Source organism: Ochotona princeps, chromosome 20 (assembly GCF_030435755.1).
Source record: "Ochotona princeps isolate mOchPri1 chromosome 20, mOchPri1.hap1, whole genome shotgun sequence".
In the NCBI taxonomy this organism is placed as follows: domain Eukaryota; kingdom Metazoa; phylum Chordata; class Mammalia; order Lagomorpha; family Ochotonidae; genus Ochotona; species Ochotona princeps.
This window is the reverse complement of record NC_080851.1, coordinates 13,522,194-13,540,797: the sequence shown is the minus strand read 5'-3', so window position 1 is coordinate 13,540,797 and position 18,604 is coordinate 13,522,194. Positions and strand designations below refer to the sequence as shown.

Genomic DNA, 18,604 nt, shown 5'->3' with positions numbered 1-18,604 from the left:
CAACAAAGAGGATAGTCTGAGCTTGATCACAAATTTCATTAGAACTACTTGCTGATGGAGCATGTAATTTCTAAGCAATTAAGGCTTTTGAAGGATGCAGAAAAACAAGTTGCACTATTATCTGTTGTAAGATGTTAGTGTTGATCAACAAAAGGGGAGGAGGTCCTAGGTGGCCATGGTATTGTTGCAGCAATTGCTGAAAACTTCTCTTGCTGTGCCCACAACACCGACTCCACACATCTGCAAGGCTTATGGACGCCTGCTACCAACAGCCCCTACAGAAGCCCAAGCTGAACGTAAGCACTGCTGAAGATAAATCACTGAAAATGCAGATAGCTGCTGCCTTCTCTTTCTTTTCTCTTTTTTTACCTCTTGTTTAATGTAGCTCAAGAAAACATGCAAGGAGTTGCATATGGCATTAATCTGTTAGAAAATGGTGGCCTTTTCTATAAAATGCAGCCAAGGATGTGTGCTCAGTTGTGGTCATTCTTAGGGCGATCACGTTGCTTTCATTCATTCATTCAGGATTTGCAGGAGGATGTGAGTTCCTGCAGCAGCTGGCTCGACCTGGGGGAGGCGGGGGAGCCCGCTCCTCCCGGTGCATACAGATTACAGGAGGCGATGCTCGCCGCCGAGCACTCCGCGCGCTGCGCCGCATCCTACCCCAGCTCTCCACCAAGTGGTCTGAAAACAAGTGCCTCCGCAACACGCCAATTACACATCCGAACTATTTCAACAGGGCAACCAGAACCGCAGTCTTCTGAAGCAGACAAGCCCTTTCCCCAGCCCCAACACCTCCAGCAAGAGAAACCCGCTGAGAAGAAAAAAGTCCACCTACCACCCAAACACCGTACAGAGCCTGACAGCGTTTCCCCTTCCAAGCAGAGATTTTTCCACTTCGCCTGCTCCGTTCCTGCACGAGGCGGCGGCGGCAGCAGCAGCAGCAGCTGGAGCTCCAGGCTGTGGTATCTAATAATGTCAGCTCCTGCACTCTCCCAAGAGCTCTAGGTCCTTGTTTTGGCTAATCTTCCTTTTCTCCCCCAGGACTCAACTAGATCATGCACTGGGTCCCCAGACGTACACAAAACCAAACCAAAACAGAAAACACTCGGGGACGCCCACAGCAGCCACCAGTTCACCGTTACCTTTGACACTAACAAAAAAAGAAACTTGAGATCCCTTCAACAGCACGACCGACCTGCTCAGTGCACTGAAAAAGTGCAAGGAGAAAATGCACATACTCCATACACGGGGATTTTTTTTTTAATTTACTATGAAAAGCCTCGCGTCGGGCATACACAGCTTCTACGTGTGGTACGGCTCTGATGCATGACTATATAAAGTAGAGGCGAGAGGGAGCCCAGGGAGGGAAGGAAAAACCCGCACACCCCGTGCACTTGAGCGGCGCATTCCAAGCTGCCCCTCGCCACGGCCAGCAGACCGCTCACACCCCAACGCACGCCATCAGCCCTCCGGAGAAGAAAGAGGGACTGATCCGGGAGTCACCGGCGGCGCGTTAGCAACTTTGCAGACAAGCACAAAGAGGCTGCAGCTGACCACCACCGCCACCTTATCCACTGCCCGGTTTGCGTGCGTGCTGAAGCGCTTCGCCCTGCTCCTGCCTCCCCGACCACCAACAGCACGCACACGCGTGAGCTCCGCAACGCTCACATTGAAAATAATCCTTTCCACGCTGGCGAGGGAAGCCACATAAAAGCCGGGAGGGAGTGGAGGCGGCGGGGTTGGGGGGTGCATTTAGAGATGCCAGGAGGGTCAGATAAAAGTTGCTTTTCAGTTCGCTGCTCCGAGCCCCGCAGCCACCGCAGGGAGCGGGGTGAGATTTCCCAAAGCCACTTTCACACCTTCGGAGAACGCACTAGCAAAGAGAAGCCCGCAGAGGCTCAAGTTTCCACGGAGGGCACCGTCGGGGAGACGCAGCCCGGGAGGACGGGAGGGTTGGGCTCGCTACCTCTGCACACGGGCGAGCCGGGGCTCCTTCTCTCAGGTGAGCTGCTCCTCCGGTGGCTCTCAGGGGACCGTCTCGGGCGGCCCTTGGCCCGCGGCGCCTGCTCGAGCGGAGCTGCGGCCGCCGGCGGCGTCGGGCTGGGCGGGCTGGGGCCGCGGGCCGCGCCGGGCCCCGGGAGGCTGCCCAACGAGGCGGCGGAGGCGGCTGCGAGCGGGCGCGTGGGACTGTGCTGGCTGCCCCGCAGCAGCTGGTAGGGCACCGTGGCGCGGATGGGCTGCAGCAGCCGGCCGCTGCCCGCAGCCGGGGCGCAGCCCACGCCGCCGCCGCCTCCGCCCGCACCGTTCCCGCTCCCGGTGCCGGTGGCGGCGGTGGCGGAGGCGGGCGGGGAGCCCGCGGCGCTGCGCCGCATCCTCTGCGGCGGGGGATGAGGGGTCTGAGAGGAACTGGAGGAGGAGGAGGCAGTGGACATGGTGGCTCGGCGGGCCCTGCACGTCGCCGGCCGACACGGAGGCGCGCGAGCGTGTGGGAGCCGGCGCGATAGTGCGTGCGGGTGTGTAAGGGGGAGGGGCGGCGGCCGCGAGGGGGAGGAGTCTCCGAAGACGGGGGGGAGGGGAAGGCTGCGAAAACAGACGTCCAACGGCCCCCAGCCGCCCGGCCCGGCCCGGCCCGGTCCGGCGTGGCGTGGCGTGGCGGTCACGGCCGGGGTGGCGCGGGGCTCACAGCCGCTGCCGCCCGACCGCGCATCGCGCTGACAGGGCAGCGGCCCGCTTCACGCAGCCCCGGGAGCCGCCTGCAGGCCTTCTCCTCAGCCCTCGTGGAGAACCCCGGCAGCTGAAGGAGCGAACGGCCGGGACCTCCGATTCGGAGAGTCCGCTGTAGGGGAAAAGGACCTCGAGGTGCCCAGTGCGCTGCCGAGTCTCGAACGCCGCCCGTCACGGCCGCCGCCGCCTCTACGGGCTCCTCACGCCGAATGGCAACTAGCCCCTCCCCGCTAGCCACACTCCGCCCCCGGGACCGCCCCCTGGAGCCCCAGACCCGGCAGCTGCCGCAGCGAGCGTCGCTATTGGCTCTGCTGCTCTCCCGCAGCGCTCTGGGGGTTGGTTATGGAGCACGAGTGAAAGGCATGCTCACCAATGACGGTGGTGAGCCCCGCTTTCAGGGCGGGGCGCCACAGGGAGGAAGGGCTGAAGAAGGGGCGGTGCGTGTGGGGAGGGGCGTATGAGTTGACAGCCTTTGAGGTGAGAGCAGACTGGGAAAGTGGGTCCCTGTGTGTCCTGCGCGCGCCCGGACACCCACACACGTGCACACGCCCCGGTGAGCAGACTGCGGGAGCTCCACCCCCCCGCCCCCGGTCGGGTGTAAAAACTGAAGACACAAGACGCTTGAAGCAAACTTATTTTGCAAGTACACCTGCATCCGGTGGGATGTTAGAAGAAGAATTGATCCCTTTCTCTCTAATTTTAGGAGTCATGAGTTATCGGCTCTAGGAACCTTATTTGTCAGTGGAACTTCAGCTACTAGCAGCAGTGTTTGGAAACTGGACAGAACAAAGGTCGCCCTGACCTGCACAGATTATATCTGAACATTTGTAGTTAGGTGATGAAAAAATACCCATACATCTGTTACAAGACGGTCCCTCTGAATTACAGAGGCCAACCTGGGATTTTACGCCACTGCATTAGCAGTTACATTCATGGGAGGGCACTCCCGCTGGCTTTCCGGAAGGGGCGGACCTGGCGTAAACACTTGGCATAATCTAACAATTGACTGAGGGTTTTTGTTGTTGTTGTTTTCATTTCTGCAGTAAAATTGCGGAGATACAAAGATTTGGATGACTATCAGAACTTTAAAGTTTTAAACCTTAAGCAGGACAATTAGTTTACGGGTCTGTATCAGAGAGCTTCCATGCCCATGGGGTAAAGAGAAGCCAGAAAGGAGATGGCCTACTCCGGGTATTTGGCCACAGAAACAAGCTTCACCTGACCTCAGGTACTACGTGCGGGGGTCAGTATCACACAGAGGCTCCCTCTTTTTGCTTCCTGGAGTGCAGAGACAAGAAAGCATATCAGGTTCTGGAAAATGTTGTTGAAACCCAAAAATAATAAAAAAAAAAGTCATGCAGTATTTTGCCTCCCATGACAGTTCCTCATTTATCACATAAGGGAATAACAGGTCACAGTGGCTGAACATTCGCCAGGTGCCAGCAAATGTGCTAACAACATTGTGTGCACCACGCAGTCCTCCAATCATCTACAAGGTAGACATTGTCATTATTCCCACTGTGCTCCCAATTGAGGCACAAAGAAGCTAAAGGCATTTGAGATCACTGGGCTGCCAAGGGGGAAGCCAAGAATGTAACTTCAACTGGCTCAAGAGTCTGAGGAAGCCCTCTGTTCACTGCTTAAAGTTGTAGAGTTTATGAGTGGTTAGAATTGTTAGACCAACCCGAAAGTATCATCTGCAAGATACGTTATCATTAGCTCAAAAGAAATTTTGCAATTGAAGGCAGCCCATTATTTCTTTTGGCTTTTCAGAATAATATACTGTAATTATTTTTAAAAATTGCTCTTTGAAGCTTGATATAATTGACCTAGTTAGAGTTTCCATCTAAGAATTAACGATTCTTCATTGATTAAGAAACTGCATTTTTTTGTCAGTGAAAGAAAGGATAAGTGGTTTCCTTGTAGTGATAGCAAGAAAAAAGTTATGCAGATTAAAAATATGTAAAGTTTCAAAGTGCTGTTTAATTTCCCAAATTGTGCATTTGATTGCAGCATGTTTACATAATGTAAATATCATCTCTGGCCACTCCTAAGTGCAGGTATGGAGCAGTCCCAGCTCGTTAGAGTGCACTAACCTTAAATGTAGGCTAAGTCACTGTCGAAATGATCAATATCTCGCTGAGACCTAAAATCACACACGTAGCCATAAACTAAAGGCTTTCTGTGGCTGTTCAAATCTGCCACAGCCAACTCGAATTACACCTCTAAAACAAACCTAAATGACCTTTACAGATAATGAATATGATCTTCAAATACAGGTGACAGCTGCTGGTACTTTGGAGGTGCAATCACTTTCTTCCTGACCTGGGTTGTTTCTTAAACCTTTCCTCTCAGAAGCGCTGAGCGGCATCCTTGCGGAATTCAGGCTCCAAATAAATCAAAGTGGGCTCAAATAAGTTAACTTTATACCTGATTTCAAGTGTCCATTTCTGGACAATACCTCATTCTTATTCGGCATGGTGGTAGGCGCCCAGGGTATGCAGAAGCCTGGGAGAGACACTCCAGGAGGGGGTGCCGATTAGATCCGGTGCAAATTTTCCCTGTTTGTTGACTGCAAGTGCAACGATCCTGGAGCAGTCTGTAATAGGCTGAATATTAGTAACGATCTGTTTACTGTGCTGTCCTGATAGAAGACAAAACAGAAATTACTATCTGGTGGCACGGGAAAAACCTCTGTCCTCAGCAGCCCCCCTCCTTGGCTATCTGTGGAACAAGAATTGCCATTAGAGAGTGAATTCTCTTACACTTACTTCTTAGTTTAAATATGGTGGTGGGCCATGTTTTGGGTTAAACTAAAGCTTAGAATCGTTGGTTATGTTTAACATGGAGCTCCTTGCTGAGAGATAGCAAGATGAGGAATTAGGGAGCCTGGAGAATTCCTGTAACCTTCCTTTTCTAGTTCCAGCTGGCTTGCCAGGCTGGACTGTCCAGGACATGGACAAATCTGAGCGCCGATCCAGGATGTCAGTGTTAGCAATGAGGTCACGGCTGGGAGAGAGCACTGAACAGATCTGCCCTCATGATGTTCATCTTAAGCTGATTAAGTTCTCTTGGATGTGGATTCCTAATAGCAACAGCAACAAGAGAGTCCTGCCTGAACTGTTGTCCCTGGCAGATGCTGGGAGTAAAAGCCCTCACTACTGGGGGGCAGCCTGTGTGAAGCTGCGTACGAGGTGTTCCTTCTGCCTGAAAGCACTCTGCCCTAGATATCCAGATGGCTCCCTCGTGTCTACCACTTACTTATTCAGAGGTCACCAACTTCAGCATGGTGCTTCCTAAACTTCCAAGTACCCCTATAGGCTTTCCTTACTCTCTATATCATTTTATTTTTCTTCCAAACACTTATCACCATCCAATTTTTACATAATAATTTTGTGTTGACTCCAGGATATAAGATCTATAAAGGCAAGACTTTTAAAATTAATTTTATAACTGCTATATCTTGTGACAGATAACCAATAAGTACCTGTTCAGTGGTGTTGAAAGGAAGGCAAACTTTATGGTTTGTCTTATGAACTAAAACTTCTACCTTTCATAAAAAAATAGTGTAAGAACAGGTGTATTTCTGCAGCAAAAGCATGACCACAGAGTAGAAAAATACTCTGTGTGGTTAATGTAAACCGTACTGATGTGAGCACTGGAGCTGGCATTCAAAAAGAAAGAATAACTTGTATGGTCCTCGAACCCTTGCATGGTCACAGTATAACATTGGTCTCGGTGGTTCCTGGGTGCTTATCAGGAGTTGAAAATGAAAAACAGAACTGGTTATGGAGAAAAAGCAGTTGAAACTTACAGAAAACAGACAGACCTGAAATCAACAAAGACAGACAGTTGAAGAGGCTGAGTTGGGAAGTGACACCTGCTGATGAGTAGCTGGTCCTGCTCAGTGTTGCGACCAGCCAGCTATTCTCAAGAGGACAGTGTAAAGGAATTGAAAAATAAACTTATTTAATTCAGTAGAAAGAATCATCACATTAAAATGATGAGTTTTGCTTTGTTACTAAAACAAGTTCAGAAATAGGTGACACTTTATTTTTAACCAGCAAGGTCATCCAAAGAGTGCATAAACAGTTATTCTATGAGAATAGAAAACCATGATGAGGACCACTGGTTTTTCAGTTTCTTTCTTCTCCACAGCAACCCTGGTTGCCAACCACTGCGCTGGTTTTACATGCTCTAAACTACTGCATCAGTGGACATTTACAGCGAACTCTAAAGACTGTATTTTGGAAAAATACCACATTCCCAATTTGATATGGGGACCAATGAAATGTAAATATTCAAACCCTTTCCACTGTGTGATATTCCACTTGGTTTGGTCCCAAACATGAAAGTAGCAGTGAACCTCTGCCTGATGATGATCATCGTACATTTTAATGAAAGTATAAAATGTGTTTATGGTTAATTTCTTCCTCTGTGGCTGAATCATTTTTAATCACATGAATAAGAGTGTTGAAGCACTGTGGGGGAACAAGTTAATCAGTGGTGCTTGACTAGAGAAGTTTCTTTGTATTATTTTCAACTTTTTCTGGCACACAGGTTTTACACTGTCTTACTCAGCCTTCTATTGAAAAGGTCCATGTTATTGAATGTAAGGAGTCTAGATGAGGGCAGAGTAGCAACAATATTAGTATCAAGCCATAATAACTGCTCATCAAGTTACTTATGAAATACTTTGAAGTGTCTTATACCCTGTACATCATACTTGTCATCACACTTTGGTAAACTCTGATCTGTTTAGGAGTAAAAAGACATGCCTGCAAATAAGACATCAAGCAATGTCTACATGTACACCTTCTATAAAAGTGATACAGATGCGGAGCAAATCCCGAGTTGTTCATTATGAAGATTAATGCAAGAAGAGTTTACAAGATGGCTTGAAGGCTGAAGACTGAAAGATGACTGAGGAGGCTTTGAGAAGAGTCCATATGAGTTTAGGTAATGTGACTTTGAGGGAAGACAATGGCATGAAGGAGAACAAAGAGTGATCCTTCTGAGCTGAGGGTCACATGGACCTTCCAAGCAGGAGGTCAGTTTCCAGCTTGAATGCCTGAGAGGGTCGTAATGGCTTCAACAATAATAGGACAGCCATAAAAAGGACTGAGTTTGGGCAAAAGATAGTAAGGTCAGCTAGAGTTGAAAGAACCAGGGGATGTAAGTATAGGCAAGTTTTAAAGGCTAGAAAAGCTGAGAACAGAGAGATGGGTTTGAGGGTTATCCATGAACATATGGTCGTTGAACCCAGAGGTACTTACGAGGTTGACAAAGGAAAAAAGCTTAGAAATAGTGTCAAGAGCAAAATTTTGGAAAATTTCGCATTACTAGGGGCGAGAAGAGTGAAAAATAAATTTAAAAAAAGAAAAAGAAAATGAGGAAAGAATGCAGATAGAGAAGTACTCCTTAGTAGAATGCAGAGGTCAAGGCCTCAGATGATGAATTTAGTAGAAGCTAAGGTTCCACATCCCTGAGAGCTAATCCTCCTCAAACACAGAGAGGACATGGGCCTGGTAGCTATTTTGTACAAAACATGCTTGTTCCTCTGGCCAAGGACTAATTTTACCTGCGAGTAACACTTTACTAAAGTTGACCTGACTTTCTCTATGTGGGGATTTCAAATTAAGAAATAATATATTGGGATTGGCAGCGTGGCCTAGTGGCTAAGGTCCTCGTCTTGATCCCATATGGCCGCTGGTTCTAATCCCGGCCGCTCCACTTCCTCTCTGTCTCTCCTCCTCTCAGTATATCTGACTTTGTAATAAAAATAAAATAAAAATCTTTAAAAAAAAAAGAAATAATATATTATTCTATTAAAGGCAGGAACTAAGTGAATTCATGCATGAGGGCGGTCACCACCAGGCAAGGGCATAGAAAAAGCAGAGGAAATTTGCCTTCTAAGAGAAAGAAGAATGAATTGAGTTGCAAAAAGAAGGAAAAATGAGACCAGGCAGCCAGAAAAAAGGAAAGAGAGCCTAAATACTAGTTCATTTCCATATGATGGCTGCTTCATGTCTTATCCATCCTCTTCTATCCTCCAAAACCACCCCCAGTCCCGTCCCACCCCTGGTGATACAATTACAATATATTCCCACCACGGCATCTGCACATCTTCCACCATTTGGCTCTAGACCTCAACCAGCTCCTCTGTTTTGGTTTAAATTTCTTCCCTAATTAGCTTTACGGGGACTTCAAGTATTCCTTCCCTATTAATTAACTAACAAACTCCCAATTATTTCCAATAATGACCCCATGTAAACACTTGTTCTAAAAAGATGAAGACTCTAACACCACCTCTTTCCATTTGCAGTCTAATAAACTGAGCCCATCGCAGCAACACGTCTTGAGAATATGTCTACACGTGAGCTCTGATTTCCTCTGCAACCTACTCAAATCTAGCTTCTGCCCATACCATGTTACAGAAAGTGACAATCAATGTCAACAACCTTTATGTAGCTAGGCCTAGTAGATATTCCTAAGACCTCATTCTAATTCAACTTGCAGCAGTTTTCCAACACAACAGGCCAGGCTCAATCTCTTCAGAAAAACAAAATCTTCGATTTATGGCACTGAACTTGCCTGTTCCCTCCCCCACTTCTGTATCCACTGCTATGCATGTCCTTCAGGGGCTTTTCCTCCTCTAGTCCCCACTGATAGTTAGGTTCTGTTCTCTCCTTTCTACTCTGTAAATTCATCTACTTAGTAAGGAATTCATCTCTCCAGTCCAGCATCTCCTCCAAATTCTGCATCCGTTTATCTAGTTGCCAAATGGACATGTCCAGTCTCCATGAACATCTTAAGTGGATGTGTCCAAAATGGAACTAACTTCCTAGTGTCTGTATTTCTGATTTTTCCTCTCACTCCCCAATTCTAACCACATTTTTTCTCATTTCAATAAATAGCATCAACATTTATTCAATTATTCCAAACAAGAAACCTGGGCAATATACCTGACTTGTCATATTCCCTCCCACCTCCTACCCATAAGCTCATCCTCTCATTTGTTCCTCAGAAATACTTGCACGTATCAAATCCACCCACCTTTATCCATTTCTTCTGCCACTACATTAATCTAAACTACTGCCATCTGTTACCCAAATTATTGCTAACGCTCCCCAACTGTTCTCCTAGCTTCTCCGCTTGCCTTCTTTAATCTAGTTTCTATTACTTGTGAAGGTACACTTGGACATATATTAGGCCATATTATTTCCTGCTAAAAGCATTCAATACCTTTCAATTACTTGGCTATGAAATTCAAACTCTTTAAAATAACTTGAAAGCTTTGACCTTCCCCAACTTCTACCGCCTTAGCCAACAATATGCTCCCCTTCACGCCAAATGATCACTAATTGATGAAGTTTTTTAAAGGAGGTGGTCAGCAAAGGCACATGCTGTCAATTGGGCAATAGAGTTAAGAGCTAAGCCAAATTCATTAGCTCTCATCACTGGTTATCTTCAAGATAAAAAGGTAATCTTCTTTAGGGTCCATAAAATGCAGCACCCTGAAAGACAACTGGTTTTGTGTGAAGAGTGAGAAGGTGGATACACAACAATTTAGAATACTAAAAAATATGGCATGAAGCTAAATGGGATCTTGGAATTCAGCAAAGAAAAAAAAGCATATGTTGATTCAATTTAAAGGAAAAGGGAAGAGATGCCCATTGACATGCCAATATGCTAATAAATACGAGGGGGAGAAAATAAAGAATCCAAGTCTGGATGGGGAGGAAGACATCCAAGAGGCAGCAGAGGACATGATCACAAGCACAAGGGTGACAAAAAAGGCAAGAAGAAGCCAGAGGCAGAGAGAAGTTTAGGTGACATGTGACGAGGGAACACGACAGTGCTGTCCCAACATGCCCACCAGGACCTTGCCAAGAACAAGGATTCCACACCTTCCTCTGCAGGCCGACCCTGTGCTAGGGAGGAGTGGAGCACTGCACAGCTGTGAACAAAATCTCCAGGTGACCTTGACAGTCAGGCAGATTTGGGAAAGAAGTAGATTAGAAGAAAAAGTTTACCAAGTACAATTGCATATCCAAAATATTTTTTCCATTATCAACCAAACTGAAGAAAAAAACACTGGTACTAATTTTTACTCTGTTACAATAGAATCAAAAGGGTCTACTCATTTTACATAATTAGCACGTAATACTATCATTCCCAGTAACCTGCAGTCAGTCCTCTGTCCCCAAAGACTTAGCCAAGCACAGATTAAATACATTTGAAAAAAAAAAAATGTCTGAATTGACAGAGACTTTTTTCACCTGTCATGATTCTGTATAATAGAGTATAACTCTATTTACATAGCACTTACAAGGTATTAGGTATTACAAGTCATCCAGAGATGATTTAAGGTGTAGAGCAGAGGGTGGGGGCTTGGCTCAGCAACAGGGGCACTGTTTGGTATATAGAACCATAGAGTGCATGCCATAGAAGAGTGCCTGGATTCAAGTCCCCACTCCTCTTCCAATCCAGCTTCCTCCTAATGTGCACATGATGGTTCAGGTGCCTGGATCCCTATCATCCACATCGGAAATCCAGACTAAGCTCCAGACTTTGGGCTTCAGCCTAGCCCAGCACCTGCTGCTGTGGGAATTTAGGACTACAGCTATCTCTCTCCCCCTCTCCCTACCTTTCAAATAAACAGAAATAAATAAGTGAAGTGCATATGTTATAGGTAAGCACTGTGCCATTTTATATAGGCACTGAGCATCCCCAGATTTCAGTATCATGAGAGTTCTAGAACCAGTCCTTCCTGGATAATGAGGGGTGGGTGGCTGAGTAAGACCCTGTGACACATATTTTCTTATCATAGAAAATTTCATTGAGGAAAAATTAAATGCACCTAGCAGGGTAACAGTTATTATTTGTAATAATGAGTGAGATAGGGCTCGGCAGCATGGCCTAGTGGCTAAGGTCCTCGCCTTGATCCCATGTGGCCGCTGGTTCTAGTCCCGGCAGCTCCACTTCCTCTCTGTTTCTCCTCCTCTCAGTATATCTGACTTTGTAATAAAAATAAAATAAATATTAAAAAAATAATAATGAGTGAGATATTTTAAAGCCTAGTTTGTATAACTCCCAGGTGAATAAACGTTTAGACCCAATGTAAAGTGATCTCCGGGCCTGGCGGCGTGGCCTAGCAGCTAAAGTCCTCGCCTTGAACACCCCGGGATCCCATATGGGCGCCAGTCCTAATCCCGGCAGCTCCACTTCCCATCCAGTTCCCTGCTTGTGGCCTGGGAAAGCAGTTGAGGACGGCCCAATGCTTTGGGACCCTGCACCCGCGTGGGAGACCCGGAAGAGGCTCCAGGTTCCCGGCTTCGGATCGGCGTGCATCGGCCCGTTGCGGCTCACTTGGGGAGTGAATCATCGGACGGAAGATCTTCCTCTCTGTCTCTCCTCCTCTGTGTATATCTGGCTGTAATAAAATGAATAAATCTTTTTTTAAAAAAAAGTGATCTCCATTCCTGACATCCTTAAATGCAACCTTTAGTGTACTGGCAGAAGGGCTGTTAAGAGGACAGTCAAGTCAGTGAAAAATATTTTCTTCATTCTCCCCAGAAGAAAAGTGATTTTATTGCTATTCATTGGTTGCAGCCTAGGCTGCTCTCTGGCACCACAGAGCCCCAATCATTTGTACTAGTTTCCCCCATTCTACTTGGTCCTGACCATCAGGTATAAATTAGTGCTAAATCAATATTAGTTGATACTTCCCAAGGTGTGCGAAATGAGGAAAGCTTACCACATGAGCAAACACAGCCCTTCCTGGCCACATTTAAAATAAAATGATTATTATTACGGTACATGGGGAAAGGCTCTTGGTTTGAATAAATACTGCGTCACCTCAGTTTGTATTTAGCTGATGTAGTATTACCAGCAGTTTGGTAGAAATACTGTTCAGTTAGTGGATTCCCTACCATCCTTCACTTTCCCTTTCTTGGGGGCGTCTCAAGCCCTTCAGTCTCTTGTCCCACCCTTGCCCCATGCTCTACACCTTTTCCATTTCTAGCACCATTCACTGGTGCGGTTAAGTGGGGGAACCCAGGGGACCAAGTCTAAATACCTGCTCTCAGGGGTCTGCTTAGGCAGAGCAATGTCCCACATGAACAATTCTGCCATGTCACCATGGCTCAGTAAGTATTCATACAAATGTCATTTGACACAACAATAAGTAAAGCACTTACATTTGTGATTGAGGAAAGAGGCTTTTGAGCTGTCCAGGTTCTCTGCCAATCTCACTTCACTTGTTCTTAGCACATTCTTCAGGAATTTTCTTTCACAAAAAATCAGGCAGAGCACAAGTACTATGAGTCAAGTGTAAGTTACCTTTGCCCTCGAGAGGATTACTTCCTTTGTTAACAGTGACAAGGGATCTTGTGATCCCTCAATGCTTCCCAGTCATAGCTGCTATTCACAATGTAGCCATGCCTTCAATTTTTTCGTAAGTAGGAAAAACAGAAGTTGTTGTTTGGGACTTATTACAGAAGGAAACAGAAAATGTTTAAAATTTCAAGGAAATGGTGTGACTCCACAGGTTTTTGTTTGTTTTTCACCTTCTATTTCCTAATAAAACTTAAAAGTTTAAAGCACTTTCATATCCATGACCTTTGTGATCCTTGGAGTACATGGACACTCTCTCCATTTCCCAGATGGGCAAACCGAGGCCCACTGCTTTGGTTGGGATTACAGTGAGCACTTGAGAGATTCAGGAGTGGAAAGCAGTTCCTGCTGACTTCTAGCTCAGTGTTTTTCCACCACTGTAAACATCGTCTAGGTGGCAAGAGTCAGGGATGTGACCACTGGGTAACTGGGATGTTCAGTTCTTTTCCACATTGGTCTTTGAAGGATTCTGAGCCAGTAAGGCCTGTTAGAGAGGACATCTGCTGCCTGGGAGATTGATGACTTGTGTTCAGGGCAAGCTGGGATGACCCTGAACACAGAAAGGCCTGTCTGAACATCCCAATGTGCTCTAAGCAGCCGGTGTTCCTGATAGAAAGGTGGGTGTGGTAATTATATATCTTGCTTTTGGCTTATCTTCTTCATATCCTTACCCTCACACATGTCTTCCAAACATTGGTAATTACAGATCTCAGAGCCACAACCTTCCAACTCATAATGCACGCAGATGAAATACTAAAATCGATTCAAACTTGTAAATTTGAAGAAAATTTCAGTGCTACTGTATTCAGGTTTGAAAAGAAACAGCTTCAAGGGAAGGCCACCTAGCAACTGAGACTCTGGTTAGGATCCCAGCTGTCTTGCAACACGGGGCCTGCATTCAATGCAAGGCTCAGGCTCCTGACCCTGCTGATCTAGACCCTGGAGGCCACTGCGATGGCCCGTGTAACTGGATTTCTGCCACACAGGCAGGAGACTCAGACTGAGCTCCTGGCCTAGGCCTGGCCCAGTCCTGACTGTTGGGAGCATTGGGGGAGTGAGTGAATCATCAGGATGATAACTCTGTGAAGTGTCTGTTTCCATCTCTCTACCTCGCGATTAAATCACTGCGTGAAGAAAACTGCCTCAAGAAGAGGTAGCCTTTACTTCTCTGTTGTTGTTACGGTTGCAATGGTTTCCCGTGGATTTGTGGAGCTGCATAGAAACACATCTGCCTCTAAATTTAATTAGTGGCTTAAAAACAGACGTAAGCAAAGGTGTAGGAAAGCATATAAGATTAAAACAAAATGTTGTAACCTTGAAAAACTGACACAAATGACTGTAACCAACGTAAAACAATCAAGTAACTGCTTCTGAGCAAAATGTAAAGTCAGTATTAAGAAAGAAGCACAGCGCTACGATGCTGGTGGCCTGCTTAGGACACCTGAATTAGCATCACAACTCTTGGTAAGAATTCAGGAGGTGTCTGTCACTGTGGCGTCAACATAACAATTTCTAAGGCACAGTGGAATTTCTCATCCTCTGTATCAGCACCCAGAGCTTTCTTAAAGTATTCTGGGCAATTTGGGGCCTCCACAACTTAGAATGCTAGGAATGTTTAAAGAATTATAAAAGCGGGCTCTAGAAAATGTCAACTGCATTAGCTTTTTAATTGGAGAAGCGGTTTAAAAGGGTCTTCAAGTATATTTACTGCAATAGGTATTGGCTTCAGGGGTTTTGTTTATTTTTTTTATTGTACAGAGAGTGTGGAGAAATGTAATCAAATTAAGAGGAATGGAGTAAACAGACAGAATACAAAAAGCAAACAAGTGCGGAAACGTGCTCCACACTTCCACTGTGGCTGACATACTACATGTTTTATTGCATGAAATTCTCACAGAAACCTTGCAAGACGGGAACCATCAATGAGAGAGGACAGCAACATCAAAGTCAGACAAAGGTCAAAGTCCTCTAGCTGTTTTTGTGAGTTCTGCTTCCCTCCTAAGCCTGTGCTACAACTGTAACATTATGTTACACAAGACTATGGAATCCTTTTCTTCCTCCCTTCTTGAGCCACATGCAGGCATTCCCAAAAGTTCTTGCAAAACTGGAATAAAAAGATAAATTCAATTTGGAACAAAGCATCTTGAAATTCAGGCATTCGTTTTTTAACAATACACATTTTCCACAAACTATCTGAAGTGCCTTTGTATGTCTAGAATTGTGATACACATCTATCTAGAAACTAAAAAACTGGACTCATTTCCTCAGAGATCACTTTAATTTTTGATCTAAAAAGATCAAAATTCAGCTCAGTACGGTACAGTTCCAGGATTTGGCAGGCATACTTTTTTTAATCATTAAAGAGTGGAAAGCTATAGCACAAGTAAGGCTTTTGCTGTTTATAATTGTTAACAGTTTTTTTCCCTCCAATTGAGATATTCAACAATAAGGAATTAATACTATAAATTGTAGTATGAATACACAATGGAATTCTTTTGTTAAAATTATGTGTTAGAAGTGTTAATGACATAAAATGCTTAGTATATGTTGTCAAATGAATAAAAAAACCTAGAAAAAACAAAGAAATACGTTTCTAACTTATATGCATTTTAATATGTATGTTGGCAGAATTAGCAGTATAATAATTAACAGTATTAGCACTGGTTTCCTGACTGTACTGGATAACAGGTGAGTTTTTTTCATCTCTTTGTTTCTCTACATGTTTATAAAATGAACAAAATATACATATACTAGGGGGCTTCAAAAAGTTCTTGGAAAATGTAATTAAAAGACAATGTAGGAGTCAACGGATTACCCCACCACTTGGGATACCTGCAACCCACATTGGAGTGCCCAGTTCAAGTCTTGGTTACTGATCCAGCTTCTTGCTACTGCATTGGGAGTCAGTGGATGGTGGCCCCAATACTCCCACGTTGAGAGGCGACCCAGATGGAGCTCTGGCTCCTGGCTCCTTGCTCCTCGCCTACTTCAGGCTGCTGTGGGCATCATGGGAATGAACCACTGGGCGGAAGATACCACTCTCTCACACTCTGCCATTCAAATAAGTCTTTATAAATATAATGTGAATTTCCCTCACATTATTAGAATGCTTTATATACATATATATATATGCACATATATATGTATACAAATTTTTGCAAAGGTTTTAAATTTTTGAAACAGAATAACAGTGTATGACAGATGTAATTATGTAAAGTATAATTTATTAAATAGTAATAGAGCCTACTGTTGCCAGTAAATTATCACTGTGCCCAACACCAGAAAGCAAACTGGTTCTTCATTCAATTTCTAATTATGCTGAAGTTAACATTTATAACTACCAGGGTTTTTCTCAGTCTCTGCCTAAAACCATCTACTTGAAATGCCTAGAAAACACACAGCTAAGCATATGAAAATGGAAATTTCAGTCATACTCAGGGGATTCTTAAAAGACGAAAATTCCATAACCCTTCTAATGCTCCTACCAGAGCACCTGAACACAGCCAATGCTCAGTAAATGTTGGCTATCTCTGTAGTTACGCTTTTACTGATAAGTCAAGAAACAGAAGAGTTCTATGGAGGAAAACGGTTGTTGATCTAAGGATTTCCTATCAGCCACCTGGCACACAGCGTCTAAATAGCCTTCCAATTAACATAGGTGCTGTCCAAAGGAATCCTTGTTACATGTAATTATATAGTTCATCTCGTTCTCCTTTGGTATGAAGATTTTAACAAACGCTGAACATAGAAAATGAAGCTAACAATATCATTAAATTTTTCTTTAATCATTTTGCTACTGTTTGTTACATCAAATGATTGAAATATAAAGAAAATGTTAGAATTTTTGAATTTTATATTTTATTTGTTTTTAAAAAACTTTAAATTTAGGTATATGCTATAACAAACAAAAACACACATCTAAGGTTCTTTGAAAACATGTCCAGGGACTGGGGTTGTGGCACAATGGATTAAGCTGCCACCTGCGACCCCAGCATTCTATAACCGAGCACAGGTTTGAGTCTTAGCTGCTCTGCTTCTGCCCCAACTCCCTGCTAATGCACCTGGGAAAGCAGCTGAAGATGGCTTAAATACTTGGCCCCTGAAAGCCATGTGGGAGACTCAAGGATGTCTAGGCTCCTGGTTCCAGCCTGGCCTACCTTTAGGCATTGTAGACCTTAGAAGAGTGAGACGGTTGATGGAAGATTTATTTCTCTCTCTGTGTGTGTAACTCTGTTAGTCAAACAAAATAAAATAAATCATTGAAAGAATTAATTACCAGGTCCATTTGTAGACACCTATGCATCTACTGAAGTGTATTGTAAGCATTCATATTTGATAAAATTGGAATGGTTAAATCTGCTATATTTTTTAAGGAAAATAATTGTAGCAGGGGCCACATTTCTAGATGAGGACCTATTAAACCAGTCATTTCAAAGAATATGGCTTGGGCCTGTCATCACACTTCGAGATCAAGAACGAAGGCTTCAATTACACAGTAAGTATCTGAGAAATGCTACAATTATAAGTGATAAGAAAGCAGTTCCAAAATGCATGAGAATTTCATGATTTAAACTTAGACTTGTTGGTCTCCCACTCTGACTGACAGCAGAAGCATTTATTTGAAGAGGGGAAAAATCTGGAAGACTAGATGGCAAACGTTCTCGTTAGCTGGAGAGAAAGGTTATCGCCTGCCAAATGGAGTCATTTCAAACATGTGGCTTAGGTCCACAGCTCCTATGGCCACTCCACCTCTCCTCTCTCATTCTGCACCCATCTTCTCAGAAGCCCTCCTAGGAATCCCTCCAGGACCTCTGTTGAGGAGGGCCCACCATCCTCCAGCGTATTCACCCTGTTTTGCTCTTTGGGGCAAGTTTGTCCTTGAGTGATTTTCAAGTCTCTCCTGGTGTCATCTAGCGTTTCCTCACAGGTAACTGTTTGAGTTTTCGCCCAGAGAAGGCAGGATCATGAGAGAGAGAAGGAATAAACTGGAGGTGAAAGAGTGGTCCATCATTGACTGGCGTGCAAATGGGTAAACGGATTCCACCAAGGAAAACAGGTCCTGTGTTTCCTTGCCTATGTTCAGTGTGATTATTTTTTAACTGCATCCAAATTTCACATTTTAAATATTTTTATGTCTCTGTATCATGTGTTTTAAGACAATCAATTTTAAAACCAGAAAATAATTCAAATGGGGAAGGATGGAAGCTTACTCCCTCCTGCTTAGAGCACATTTATACATGACTGACTAGTGAGTCTTACATTCCAGGTGGCAGAACACTCTTGTGAATAAATTAGGGATGTCTCTTTCTCTTCCCCAGGGAAGTTATGTGACTCTAGGGTTGGAAACCAGACAACACACGTTCCATAAGAAATAGTTAAGAGGAGGACGACTTTTCATTTCAGAAGATTTGGAGGAGAACAGGCATCTGACAACTTGAAGGCCATTTTCGGATCTGTAGGATTAGACAGGCTTCAGGAG

General features: G+C 44.7%; 1 protein-coding gene across 5 annotated transcripts in view; it reads right to left on the bottom strand.

The window, feature by feature from the left end:
- The window catches only part of GLCCI1 (glucocorticoid induced 1), a 162,415-nt gene that overhangs the window by 77,314 nt on the left and 66,497 nt on the right, over window positions 1-18,604 (bottom strand). For 2 of the 5 annotated variants that reach the window (XM_058678308.1, XM_058678309.1), the window contains exon 1: window positions 1,970-2,799. The exons of 2 other annotated variants lie outside the window; for them this stretch is intronic. In XM_058678308.1, coding sequence (XP_058534291.1) covers window positions 1,970-2,435 — 466 coding nt within the window. In that variant the 5' untranslated portion in view covers window positions 2,436-2,799. Of the gene's footprint in view, window positions 1-838; window positions 992-1,969; window positions 2,800-18,604 lie in introns of those variants that run through there. One more of the 5 variants, XM_058678312.1, reaches the window with a different exon arrangement.